This window comes from Pelophylax lessonae (assembly GCF_965119305.1).
Source record: "Pelophylax lessonae genome assembly, chromosome: 10".
In the NCBI taxonomy this organism is placed as follows: Eukaryota; Metazoa; Chordata; class Amphibia; order Anura; family Ranidae; genus Pelophylax; species Pelophylax lessonae.
In genome coordinates, this window is record NC_138777.1 from 12053266 (window position 1) to 12067800 (window position 14535).

General features: G+C 43.2%; 1 protein-coding gene across 1 annotated transcript in view; it reads left to right on the top strand.

The window, feature by feature from the left end:
* The window catches only part of E2F8 (E2F transcription factor 8), a 41080-nt gene that overhangs the window by 21365 nt on the left and 5180 nt on the right, over nt 1–14535 (top strand). Inside the window, exons 6-10 of the mRNA XM_082271087.1 lie at nt 798–935; nt 2939–3136; nt 4933–5008; nt 10722–11109; nt 11324–11441. Coding sequence (XP_082127213.1) covers nt 798–935; nt 2939–3136; nt 4933–5008; nt 10722–11109; nt 11324–11441 — 918 coding nt within the window. The remainder of the gene's footprint in view (nt 1–797; nt 936–2938; nt 3137–4932; nt 5009–10721; nt 11110–11323; nt 11442–14535) is intronic.

The following is a 14535-nucleotide window of genomic DNA, read 5'->3' on the forward strand; positions in this document are numbered from 1 at the left end:
TGAGATCTAGACCTAAATAGACAGTCTGCATGGGCGGGCTCTGATCCTAGGCGCATAATGAAGGGGCTGCATGGGATCTGATCCTGGACCCATCATGAAGGTGCTGCATGGGATCTGATCCTGGACCCATCATGAAGGGGCTGCATGGGATCTGATCCTGGACCCGTCATGAAGGGGCTGCATGGGATCTGATCCTGGACCCGTCATGAAGGGGCTGCATGGGATCTGATCCTGGACCCATCATGAAGGTGCTGCATGGGATCTGATCCTGGACCCATCATGAAGGGGCTGCATGGGATCTGATCCTGGACCCATAGTGAAGGGGCTGCATGGGATCTGATCCTGGACCCATAGTGAAGGGGCTGCATGGGATCTGATCCTGGACCCATCATGAAGGGGCTGCATGGGATCTGATCCTGGACACCTCATGAACGGGCTGCATGGGATCTGATCCCGGACACCTCATGAACGGGCTGCATTGGATCTGATCCTGGTCCCATCATGAAGGGGCTGCATGGGATCTGATCCTGGACCCATAATGAAGGGGCTGCATGGGATCTGATCCTGGACACCTCATGAACGGGCTGCATGGGATCTGATCCCGGACACCTCATGAACATGCTGCATTGGATCTGATCCTAAAGCACTTCAATGCTGCTTTCCTGTTTTTTCACAGAAAGATTTGTTGCATTTGTAAGATTACACCGAGGTTATGTTCAGATTCAGGTGAGACTCGGTGAAGTATCCATTCTATATTAAAAACATTCAACTTATTTGTATTTTTCTCTTTGCTGCAGCAAAAATCAGGCGTTTATATGACATAGCCAACGTCCTGAGCAGTCTGGGCCTCATAAAGAAAGTCCATGTGACGGAGGAAAGGGGGCGGAAACCAGCGTTCCAGTGGACGGGGCCCGATGCTTGTACAGAACAGCAGGGTGAGCTCATGCATTCATCTATCTGGGCACATTAAAGTATGTGTAACCCCAAAATGTATTCTTCACTTTATTTGGTGTCATGCTCTACTGTATACAGTTTTCACAAACCAATCATTTATTTGTGACTCTCTTGCTTCCTTTGATCCTGCCAGTAACAGCACTTCCTATTGCAGACTGACAACGCTACGCCAGAGCTTTGCAGTTGGCAGCAGGGTTGCCAGCTGGCCATGTGTGCTCTTTCATTTAACCATTTAACCATTGGGTTTCCTGTCTGATAAACCTGCTGTTTACCTGAAAGACACATCAGGAGATCAGAAATCTCTCTTGGCAGCCACTGAAAAAAGAGTCCCTATTGGAAGATTTCCCCTTACTACGTATTCAATGACAGCTTAAGTTGGGATTTCCCATCTGCTTTTACTGATTTCCCTATACAGCTAATAAAGTATAATTAGAGGCAAACCCCCCCCCCCCTTTTTTTTTTTTTTTTGGATAGAGTGAAGAGGGATTAGAGCCCCTGGCTGGTTTTTATTGCTGTCTGCGCCCCTGTCAAGGAGATTCACCCTCTCTGTTTGTCCTGTTTACCATCGTCACTGGGAACGAAAGTGAATGCAAATCCAAGATTTTCGGGTGTTATCACCACAACAGGGATAGAGGGGAAATCCTCCAATGGGGACACTAGTTCTTGTGACAACCAGGGATTCTCTCACTTTGGGCAGATTTCTTCTCACTTCCTGCTTTGGCTATGGGACAGGAAGTTAAGGGAAATCTTCCCAACGGGACACAGATGGCAAAAAAGTTATAATCCTTCCTTTCTCTATCCAAAATTTAAAAGAAAATCTATATAAAATCTGTGCCATTTGAGTTCTCGTGATTTACTAGGCTTGAGCTTGGATTCCCTCCTAACCTGAAGGCAGAGGCCTGTGCCAGGACTTCCCCGTTATCACTGACCTAATATTACCACATAGACATTATTAGGTCAGTGTCCTTGACCTATTGTGGGGATTTTTGGTTAATGATGTAACACGCATGCCCGCCCATTTTTGTTACTGCAGCTGCTAGGTGGGGATTCTCCAAACTGCAGCTGATTGGCCCAAGAATGACAGTTGACTTCCAGATTTGACCAAACCTAATCTCCTCATTAGTGGGTTACCCTTTAACTTTAAGCCCTGAAGAAGGGGAAGGTCTTTGAACCCTCGAAACGCATTGGCTGTTCCGTGCGATCCAATAGTAATATGAGGTTTTTTTGACTCTCGGACTGTTTGGCAGTCTCATTAGATCAGCCTTTCTCAACCTTTTCAACACAGAGGAACCCTTGAAATACATTTCTGGTCTCAGGGAACCCCTGCTAAAAATTTAAAATCTACAACTCATGACATATTAGTGGGAAGAGCGCTCCTTACTCTTGTCATCATTGGGAAGAATTACCCCCCTTACAGATCGCTAAAAGGAACAATGGTGTCATTGGGAACTTATCTGAGAGGCAGAAATTGCCCATTGCTCAAGGAACCCCCAGCAACCTCAGGAGGAACCCTGACTTAGACTAATATACATGTGAATGTTCAAATCTGGACACCCTATTTTTTATTAAGACCGGCCTCCCCAGATCTTTTCCAGATTAATTCAGCCTAGTGCCTTCCAGTTTCTACGGTTTTCAGCTTTCAAAAGTCGACCGAGAATCTAACCCCTCCATACTTTTTCCAAAGCTAAAAGAAAAAAACATTTTGATTATTATCATTTTTTATTATATACTGTATATTATACAGGATTTATATAGCGTCAACAGTTTGGGCAGTGCTTTACAATGTGGGGGAAGACAATACAGTTACAATACAATTCAATACAGGAGGAATCAGAGGGCCCTGCTTGTTAGAGCTTACAATGTAGAAGATACATAGATGCACTTTAAATTGTACAATGTTGCAGAGTTCCTCAGCACTCTCCTTATGTAACCGGTTTATTTGCTGACTCATATTTGTCCTTTTTTTTTTGTTTTTGTTTTTCAGAGTCCTCTCCCGGCCACGCGTTACCCAGCTCTGTAGCGCTGGATCTCCGATCTCCTAAGGAGAATTGCGCTAAGAATCTGTTTTCCTCCCGTGGAAAGCAGAGCTTCACCCGCCACCAATCTTTAATCAAACTGGCCAGGAGTATAGAAAACGACCGGCGGAAGATCAACTCTGCACCCAGCAGTCCTGTAAAGAGCGGTGTGTACCTTTTTTTTTTTTTTTTGCCTCCTTTTAACCAATTGGAGCCTAAGCCTTTTTCTGACATATGTTGCTTACAAGTTTAAAAATCTGTATTTTTTTGCTAGAAAATTACGATATATATAATATAATTATTATTTTTATTATGATTATTTTTATTATTATTATTTTTTCATTTTTTTGTAAGCAGAGACCCTAGAAAATAAATTGGCAGTCGTTCAGCCATGATTAGGGCCTGATAGCCGACACCCGTTGGATTTTTATTTGACTGTTGTTCCTATACTAGAATAAACAATGTTTTAGCCGATGTCCATAGCACCAGCCTTTCTCCTTTTTTGTTAAACCAAACCATTTAACCACTTCAGCCATGGAAGATTTGCCTGCTCAAAGACCAGGCCCTATTTTGGCTCTTTGGCAAGCGACGTAGTACTATGTCACTTTGCCTGTAAGCGGCTGCGTGCCGCAGTAAATATACAGGAGGGGGTCGGCAAGTGGTTAAAGTATTTGGGTATATTTTGCAAATATCCTATAGATCAGGGGTCTCCAAACTATGGCCCTCCCAGTTGTTCAGGAACTACAATTCCCATCATGCCTAGTCATGTCTGTGAATGTCGGAGTTTTACAATGCCTCATGGGATGTGTAGTTCCGCAACAACTGGAGGGCCGTAGTTTAGAGATCCCTGCTATAGATCCTTCCAGAAATCCAGTGAGCTCATTGGTTACATTGGCAAGGGCCGATTTGCAGCAGCAGGAATCTTCGTCCAGAAGCAATCACTGCAGAATAGCTGCAGTCGCTGGTGGCTTGTCACTATAGTGAATAGGGATGTAACGATATCAAAATCTCACGGTACGATACAATTTCGATATTGAGCTCACGGTACGATATTTATTGCGATATTGTGGAAAAGCTCACGGTATTGTTAAATAGCTCATGATAGTGTTTGTGAAGATAATAGCGAAAAAATACCGACATTTATTCTGCTTTTGCCAGTCAACAGGCAATTTATTGTTGTATTTATGGATCCATGACAACATAAAACACTGATCACATAGTGCTTTTAAAGTGCAAGTTGTAGTCAGGAACATCAATATTCTGTATAGTAATATTTGGTTGCATAACTGATTCTTCTGTGCACTGTTCAAGTTAAGAAGCAGCTAGAACAATTGTAAACAAACAATAGGCAATTCCCTTTAAGTGCAAACAAAGATCAAGTTAAGTCAGGTTTAAATGTGCAAGGCAAATAAAGGCAGCCTTTTAAAACTGGTATTTAGGAACATAACTTAAACTTAAATAAAATAGTCAGTCAAAAAGCCTTTAAAAAAAACACTGACCTATCATTTAGCTTATGTTCACGTTTTTCATCAGAAAGATCAAAATATCTACATTGCAAGAAAATAAAAAACAGTAAAAAAAATCCTTAAACTCTGGTCTATGTAGTTAACAATGATTTGTTCCGCGGGACTGTGTTTATTCCTCTTGCTTTTTGACGGACACCTGTCCTTTTAATATTGTAACCCAACCACGACGATATCGAGACACGACCACGGCGATATCGAGACGACCACGACGATATGTTATCGCGATATCGTCAATATCGTTACATCCCTAATAGTGAATGGGCTCAGCGGTTGCAGCTAGCCGCCCTCAGCAGCAGCAGGAATCTGGAAATTCTTTCTGCTGCAATGCACTCCGGGCCAAATCCCCCGTGAGAATGTAGCCTTACACTGTTGCCAATTCACGATCTGTGAATAATTTATTTTCAACTAAAAGTACAATTTTGTCTTCTCCTTAACAGATTCCAGTGATCTCTCCATCCCCAGCAAGATGGCTCAACTCTCAGCAATCTGTAAAGAGCAGCTCGACCAGACAAAGTATGTTGTTTTTTTATTTTGCTGCAAGGTTGTTTGTGATTGTGCTCCACTACCAAACGCCCAAAAGTTTGTGTCAAAATTATGCTGTTGTGGTAATTGAATGTTATTACCGTATATACTCAAGTATAAGTCGACCCGAATAGAAGCTGAGGCCCCTAATTTTACCACAAAGTGGGAAAACTTATTGACTCGAGTATAAGCCTAGGGCGGGAAATGCAGCAGCTACTGGACCACTGCGAGACACAAAACAGGGACTGCAGGCATGGTACAGGAGTTGGCGCAGGTCATGGTACAGGCATGGCACAGGTCATGGTACAGGCATGGCACAGGTCATGATACAGGCATGGCACAGGTCATGGTACAGGAGATGTTATAGGCATGGCACAGGTGATGGTATAGGCATGGCACAGTATGTACAGGCATGGCACAGTATGTACAGGCATGGCGCAGGAGATGCAGTGCTGCGGGCATGGTACAGGAGAATGTCCTGTACCATGCCCGCAGCACTGCATGAGGAAATGCAGGGGCTACGGAGGAGTCTCCCTTACCTGTCGGTGAGGCGCCTTCGATTTAAAAATCCCGGCGCCAATACGTCACCACAAATGCGCCGCTGATGCTCGGGAAAGCCCGTACACGTTCGGCTATTCCCGGGCATGCGGCACATGCGCAGTGACACGTCGGCGCCGGGCGGCGCCATTTTTAAAAAGACAGTGACTCGAGTATAAGCCGAGGGGGGCTTTTTCAGCATGAAAAAACATGCCGAAAAACTCTGCTTATACTCGAGTATATACGGTACTATGTTTACTGCTACATCCACACTGAAATATGACTTATTTAGGAATATGCCGAATGACAATTACAGCACAGCAAGCCAGTTCTGGGAGGCCATCCTATGACATCCTCCGATGATCACGGGCTCTGTGATCCCAGTGTCCTCCGGACGCTGCTGATCACAGATTGAGGTAAAGAGCCAATCAGCGGCTCTTCACCACCTGATCAGCTGTGTCCAGTCCCAGCTGATCACGGATGTGAACAGAAGTTAGTTATCCGCATTCCTTTCCTCATGCTGACAACATGAGGAGAGGCGAAGGGAGCCGATAACTGGCTTCTGTAAAAGGGACATGTACACTGATAATCAGTGGAATCAAAAAACAAGTGCAGCGCTATGAAGAAAGTGTCAGAATGCTCCAACACATAAGGTGCTTCATCATGACTGTATGAATCTGTGCAAAAGATATATAATGAATATATATAACCTAATCTATATAACGTGAAAAATACAGACAATGTGCTGCCAATACACATAAAAAAATGGAGAATGTTGAAACGGTACAAAGTCCTTAAAATAGTGATCCAATCAAGCGTAAAGTCCGTATCCAAAAAAAAAAAAACAACAACAATCCGTGTTCAGAGGTAAAAGGATGTCACCATAAAGGGAAGTCGGTAGCGCTTACCAGAAATCATGGACTCTACTGTGGGTAACAAAGAGTCAAACATGCAGAAGGGCAATAATCTTGATGGTACAACATCATTAAAAGGTTGGCAGCTTCTCTTCAAATCTCTCGGATACCCAGAGAAGCAAAAGGTCCCCACATAGTGTAATATCAGAACTGGGCTTTATTAAAAGGTAGAAAACCTAATTTCTATGCAAATAGTAGGCAATTCAATTGTGATCACAAATGGTCTCTAAAGGGTGCAATGTCATGGGATAAACACACTCCAACCTGACGTACGTTTCGTCCACATAGACTTCATCTGGGGTAATTTTACACATCTCAAACTGATAATCAGTGTCCATGATTGCAGCCTCCTCGGTGCTGCCCATGATTGCAGCCTCCTCGGTGCTGCCCATGATTGCAGCCTCCTCGGTGCTGCCCATGGTTGCAGCCTCCTCGGTGCTGCCCATGGTTGCGGCCTCCTCGGTGCTGCCCATGATTGCGGCCTCATCGGTGCTGCCCATGATTGCAGCCTCATCGGTGCTGCCCGTGATTGCAGCCTCCTCGGTGCTGCCAGTGATTGCAGCCTCATCGGTGCTGCCAATGATTGCAGCCTCATCGGTGCTGCCCATGATTGTAGTGTAGTAAAGTGCCCAGTAGGCAAGTGGTTAATAAGACTGAATAGTAGCTTTTGGATAGGGAAGTTAAGAGGGGATTTAATCATAGAGGCAGCCGTGACATTTCTGGTACAGACTGATCCCGGCGTCTTACACAAGACCGGGCTGTAATCCCAGGGACAGCTGCTTTGTCTGTCTCAGAAGATGTTGGCTCAGTGTATCACTTTTCATATCCAATGGAATGATTCCAGTCAAATACCTGTGTGCCGCCCCCCCCCCAGTCTTCCTGTGGAGTTTTTGAGCCATGTGTTTCTTTACGACAATAGGGGGGGCCAGGAACCCCCCCTCCCTGTTAGGGCTCGTTCACACTTGCTTTGGGTCTTCAGACAGCATTTGGCAGGTGATGAGGAGGCCTTGTGTCACCAACTCTCCCCCTAGAGTGCTGCAACTGTGTGCATAACCCATGGCTGCATGATGTTTGCAGGGTGGCCTCATTTACTTGCCAAAAGCAACAGTGGATATATTTCCTGCTGCAGTCCTGTATACATCCCCAGGCGCTGCCTTTGCAGCTAAAGGTGCAGTTGATTTGAGGGGCAGTAAACTCAACTCAACTGTAGGGTTTTACTGCCCCTCAGCCGCTAGTATAAGTGAGCCTGTACCAGCTAAGGAGAGCGCTTGCAAGGTTCCAACTGACTTTTTAACCGCTTAAGGACCGCCCCACGTACATATACTGCGGCAGGGCGGCCCTTAAGTGCAAAAACGCGTACCTGTACGCGATCTTCTTCGGCTCTGTGGCACGCGCGCCACCGGAGCCCTGCTTTGATTGGACACGGCGGGAGCCAATCAGCGGTTCCAGTGGTTGTTTGTTCGTAGAGAGCCAGAACGTTGGTCTGCAAGAGAGGAAAAATGGAGATGTCGTGTCTCTGCAGGAACACGGATCTCTGCTTTCCTTTAGTCAAAGCAACTCCCCACACAGAAAGCGCTCATAGGGAACACGTTTAACCCTTTGATTGCCCCCTGGGCTTAACCCCTTCGCTTCCAGTGTCATTTATACAGTGGCAGTGCAGTTTTTTTTTTTTTTTTGTTTTTTTTTTAGCACTGATCACTGTATTGGTGCCGCTGGTCACAAAAAAATGTGTCACTTAGTGTCAGATTTGCCCGCAGCAATGTCGCAGTCCCGCTAAAAATCACTGATCAATGCCATTACTAATAAAAAAAGAATATAAAAAAAATAAATAAGAAGGTCACTAAATCTATGCCATAGTTTTGTAGATGCAAATACTTTTGTGCAAACCAATCAATATACGCTCATTGGGATTTTCTTTTACCAAAAATACAAATTTATGAAGAAATTTGATTTATTTACATTTTTCTATTGGAAAATTTATAGCAGAAAGTAAAAAAAAAAAAATATAATGTATATGTGTGTGTGTGTATGTGTATATATATATATATATATATATATATATATATATGTGTGTGTATGTGTGTATATATATATATATATATATATATATATATATATATATATATATATATATATATATATATATTCAGTGGGTACGGAAAGTATTCAGACCCCCTTAAATTTTTCACTCTTTGTTATATTGCAGCCATTTGCTAAAATCATTTAAGTTCATTCTTCTTCCTCATGAATGTACACATAGCACCCCATACTGACAGAAAAACACAGAATTGTTGACATTGTTGCAGATTTATTAAAAAAGAAAAACTGAAATATCACATGGTCCTAAGTATTCAGACCCTTTGCTGTGACACTCATATATTTAACTCGGGTGCTTTCCATTTCTTCTGATCATCCTTGAGATGGTTCTACACCTTCATTTGAGTCCAGCTGTGTTTGATTATACTGATTGGACTTGATTAGGAAAGCCACACACCTGTCTATATAAGACCTTCCAGATCACAATGCATGTCAGAGCAAATGAGAATCATGAGGTCAAAGGAACTGCCTGAAGAGCTCAGAGACAGAATTGTGGCAAGGCACAGATCTGGCCAAGGTTACAAAAAGATTTCTGCTGCACTTAAGGTTCCTAAGAGCACAGTGGCCTCCATAATCCTCAAATGGAAGACGTTTGGGACGACCAGAACCCTTCCTAGAGCTGGCCGTCCGGCCAAACTGAGCTATCGGGGGAGAAGAGCCTTGGTGAGAGAGGTAAAGAAGAACCCAAAGATCACTGTGGCTGAGCTCCAGAGATGCAGTCAGGAGATGGGAGAAAGTTGTAGAAAGTCAACCATCACTGCAGCCCTCCACCAGTCGGGGCTTTATGGCAGAGTGGCCCGACGGAAGCCTCTCCTCAGTGTAAGACACATGAAAGCCCACATGGAGTTTGCTAAAAAACACCTGAAGGACTCCAAGATGGTGAGAAATAAGATTCTCTGGTCTGATGAGACCAAAATAGAACTTTTTGGCCTTAATTCTAAGCGGTATGTGTGGAGAAAACCAGGCACTGCTCATCACCTGTCCAATACAGTCCCAACAGTGAAGCATGGTGGTGGCAGCATCATGCTGTGGGGGTGTTTTTCAGCTGCAGGGACAGGACGACTGGTTGCAATCGAGGGAAAGATGAATGCGGCCAAGTACAGGGATATCCTGGACAAAAACCTTCTCCAGAGTGCTCTGGACCTCAGACTGGGCCGAAGGTTTACCTTCCAACAAGACAATGACCCTAAGCACACAGCTAAAATAATGAAGGAGTGGCTTCACAACAACTCTGTGACTGTTCTTGAATGGCCCAGCCAGAGCCCTGACTTAAACCCAATTGAGCATCTCTGGAGAGACCTAAAAATGGCTGTCCACCAACGTTTACCATCCAACCTGACAGAACTGGAGAGGATCTGCAAGGAGGAATGGCAGAGGATCCCCAAATCCAGGTGTGAAAGACTTGTTGCATCTTTCCCAAAAAGACTCCTGGCTGTATTAGATCAAAAGGGGGCTTCTACTAAATACTGAGCAAAGGGTCTGAATACTTAGGACCATGTGATATTTCAGTTTTTCTTTTTTAATAAATCTGCAACAATGTCAACAATTCTGTGTTTTTCTGTCAGTATGGGGTGCTATGTGTACATTCATGAGGAAGAAGAATGAACTTAAATGATTTTAGCAAATGGCTGCAATATAACAAAGAGTGAAAAATTTAAGGGGGTCTGAATACTTTCCGTACCCACTGTGTGTGTGTGTGTATATATATATATATATCATTTTTTTTTTTTTTTTTTTTAAAGTTGCTGGTCTTTTTTTGTTTATAGCGCAAAAAATAAAAGCTTTCACCAAAAGAGAGCTCTATTTGTGGGGAAAAAAGGACATTTTTTTTTTTTTTTGGGTACAGCATCGCATGACCGCGCAATTGTGAGTTAAAGCAACGCAGTGCCATAATGCAAAAAATGGCCTGGTCAGAAAGGGGGTGAAGTGGTTAAAGTTCGTCAAAGTCATATAAGGGGGAAAAAGCGGAGGGGAGTCCAGGTTCTGCACTGGAGTCACTTCAGGGTTAGTGATAGAAAGATGGGGCAGAGGAAACTGAGGAGGGGAGAGTAGGAACCGCCTGCACTCAACCCTCAATCCAATTTCGTTTGTTCGTTCGTTCGTTTGTTTGTTCGTTTGTTTGTAACTGTATTGTCTTCCTTCCTCTTAAACTACAGGGATGCAAAGAAGATGAAAATGAAGATGTCGAGAGGGAACGCCAAGGTCGTGGTAAAGCCTCAGAACGCACCGTTGCAGCCAGCCAGTCCTCTTTTTTACCAGGCTCTGCCCTTCGTCCAGCCTCATGTCAGCTCCCCGACCTCCTACGCTGTCTATCTGCAGCCCCCCCACGGTATTCAGGGACACGCTGTCCTGTCTGCTCAGAATCTCATGGCTGAAGCCGCTCAAGGTGAGAAGAACTCATTGGAAGACGACAAGAAGATACTTGTATCCGGCGGGCCAGCTGAGAACGATTCTCCGCATGACAAGTGTTCCCGGAAACTCCCAGAACATGACAATGGTTCTTCCAAAAGGATTAAAGTTTCAGGACAGGAGGATTTGGCCGAGGTTTGTTACTTGCCAGTTTAACAACTTCAAGACCAAGCCTATTTCTGACATAGTAAAAATCTGTATTTTTTGTTAGAAAATGTTTTTTTTTTTACTAGGAGCCTGCAGAGCATTGCACCCGCAATCAGCAGATCACAGGGGCAATGCAGGACTACTGCAGACTGTGTAACCTCATATTAACCTGTGGCGACTGTTTGTTATTTTTTTTCTACAGAGAATGATCCATTCCGGGTATCTAATCCCCTTGCAATTGGCACAGATCGGCAATGAGTCTGGGAAAGATCACACCACTTCCTGTACAGATCAGAAGATATTCGCTTCTCCTGTCGCAGGTAGGAAATCCATAACTTAGCTGCCGCTGGTAACTGTAAGTTGGTCTTTGGGTATCTTCCTGATTTTTGAGATGGTAAGATTCTGGAGTGCTAGACTCGCATTAGATGGACCGTTCTCCAAAGTCTGATGGACCATAAATGGTTCTCAGGAGAAAAGTTGCAAAGACATAATCAAAGTCCAGATAAAACTTATTTATTGTAGTAATTGTTAAAAGAAGCCAACGCGTTTCCAGGGGTCTGACAGCCTGCTAGCAGTCTAACCAAATGCTGTATAATCCTAGGATGGCTATTTGTCCTCCCAGAAACTCTCCAGCCTAAGACACCTAAACCCTGATGAAGGTGGACTTCCGAAACCCATGAAAGGTGTTGGCTTTATTTACGGACATCAGTTTAGGAAGTGATGTCACCACCTCAGGCTCCACTGAGCTCAGAGACCATCCCCCTGCACTGTGCAGGATAGCAAAAGTCCAGTGTGCCTATAGACCACTAAAAGCGGATCTTCACTGCACTGGACCACCACAAACCAAAAACGCTACTTTTTTTTTTTGCTGAGAAATCGCTTTGAAAATCACCCCCTGGCCTTTCTGGTCTGGTAAGGGCAAATGATTCATGTAGAATTTACTTCCTGTTCTCCATCTGCCCTTAGCTCAAGTATGCATACTGGAGAGTGTGCTTAGCTGAGGAAACCCCTCCTCTCCTGAAGACTCCTGGGATGTATGACATCATGTAAGAGGGACGTCCGTTCATTCCCTATCAATAGAGTTTGGACAGGACAAGTGGGGATTTTTAGTGCCTAGTAAGAATTGTCTACACACACATACCATATCAGAAACCTATTACAATATTAAAAATTTCAACAGTTTATTACAAAATTGATCAAAAGCGGGATTCACATGAATGATACAGTAATTCAGGTGATTTTTACAATTCCAAAGAGCATAAGTGCATGTGGATCTTGGATCGACGTGTTTCGCCCTAATGAAGGGCTTCTTCAGGATCCATTTGCAAAAGATTCAATGCAGTACATAAAAAAGAACAAATGTGGTGTCCATACATGGGGGTGACCGGAAACGCTACTTTTTTTTTTTTTTTGCTGAGAAATCGCTTTGAAAATCACCCCCTGGCCTTTCTGGTCTAGTAAGGGCGAATTATTCATGTAGCATTTACTTCCTGTTCTCCATCTGCCCTTAGCTCAAGTATGCATACTGGAGAGTGTGCTTAGCTGAGGAAACCCCTCCTCTCCTGAAGACTCCTGGGATGTATGACATCATGTAAGAGGGATGTCCGCCCGTTCCCTATCATTGGAGATTGGACAGGACAAGTAGGGATTTTTAAGTGCATAGTAAGAATTGTCTACACACACATACCGTATCAGAAACCTATTACAATATTAAAAATTTCAACAGTTTATTACAATATTGATTAAAAGCGGGATTCACATGAATGATACAGTAATTCAGGTGATTTTTACAATTCCAAAGAGCATAAGTGCATGTGGATCTTGGATCGATGCGTTTCGCCCTAATGAAGGGCTTCTTCAGGATCCATTTGCAAAAGATTTAATGCACTACATAAAAAAGAACAAATGTGGTGTCCATACATGGGGTGACCGGATATCACAATTATTCGACTTTGAAAGAGGGATGCATGCCTGCTATGTTAGGATTTTGGCGACATCTAGTGGTTGATGGGTAACACTACACTGAAGCCAGAGACCTTACTCGAACATGCATTTGATAGTGCCTGAGGAAAATGTACTTATTGTTTTTGCACTTGTTACTTAATGTGTCCAACATTTGTTCTCAGCATTTACTCCTTGGAATTGTATATTCCTACTGTCTGTAACTTCATGCTAAAACTTAATAAAGAGATTTATATAAAAAAAAAAAAAAATGTGAGATAATATAGCATCCTCATCTAAGAGTGAGAAACAATATAACATTGTCCTTGGATGATATCTTATATCACAGTTATTAACCATACATATGTATGGATGTATGACATCATTTGCCTAGACAGGAAACCAGGAAGTAACTGAAGAAATAAAAAAAAAAAACAGTTTAAAACAAGTAAAATAATATACTTTCCTATCTATTTACTAATGCTAGCAGCTGAAGGATTACATGTAATCCATGTTGACTGGGAGAATGAAATTCCACTTCCTCTGCTTCTGGCAGTAGACCAGGTTTAGGGGGTGGGGCCACATTTCCATAGCAAAAAAAAATGTAAGAACTAGTCTTACAGCTGGTGGACTTTACTGGCACATTGTATGAGACCGAGACTTTGTATTTATAAAAATATCCAAAATGTTTTATTGGTACATCTCTTTGTGCTAACATAATGTTCACAAACAAACAATTTAAAAGCAGCACATGTGACATTGCAATTTACAACGTGACCCCTAAACACCACCTCTCAGGTGGTAGTCTTATACAGGTTACATGATCCAAAGAAGGTGTCTGTGTATTGGGTCTCCTCCGTTGGTCAACGCGTTTCGCTATAATGCGTAGCTTCGTCAAGACCACGAGTAGAGAATGTCACATTCTGTTGAATATAACAAAACCATTTTTTACGCACATAAATGGTTTTTTTTTGTACATATTTATATGCAGGATTGTACCAAAATAATAATGTTAAATCGCATATATATGCAACAAGAAGTAAAACGAGTTTCACACATTTCCATAGCAGCTGAGTAGTGTTGTCCATCCAGCACTGTTGTAATAATTGTTAAAAGCAGCCAGCTTGTTTAGGGGGACTTGCAGTCTACTAGCAAGCTAACCAAATTTAATTAAAGCTTAGGGTGGCTATTTGTTCTCTGCAGCTTGAAACACCTAAACCCTGATGAAGGTGGGTTTCTCAAACTCCTGAAACGTGTTGGCTTCATTAGGGACATCATTTTGGGATGCAACGTCAGCACCTCAGGCTCCACTGAGCATTGTCAGAGCTTAGAATCCATACCCACCCATACCCATGCATACACAGAAGAGAAAAAGTCCAATGTGCCCATAGACTAATGAAGTGCTGTAGTTTCTGGCTGCCGCCAACGCTTAGGGGGTGAACCACATTTCCATAGCAGCTGAGTAGTGTTGTC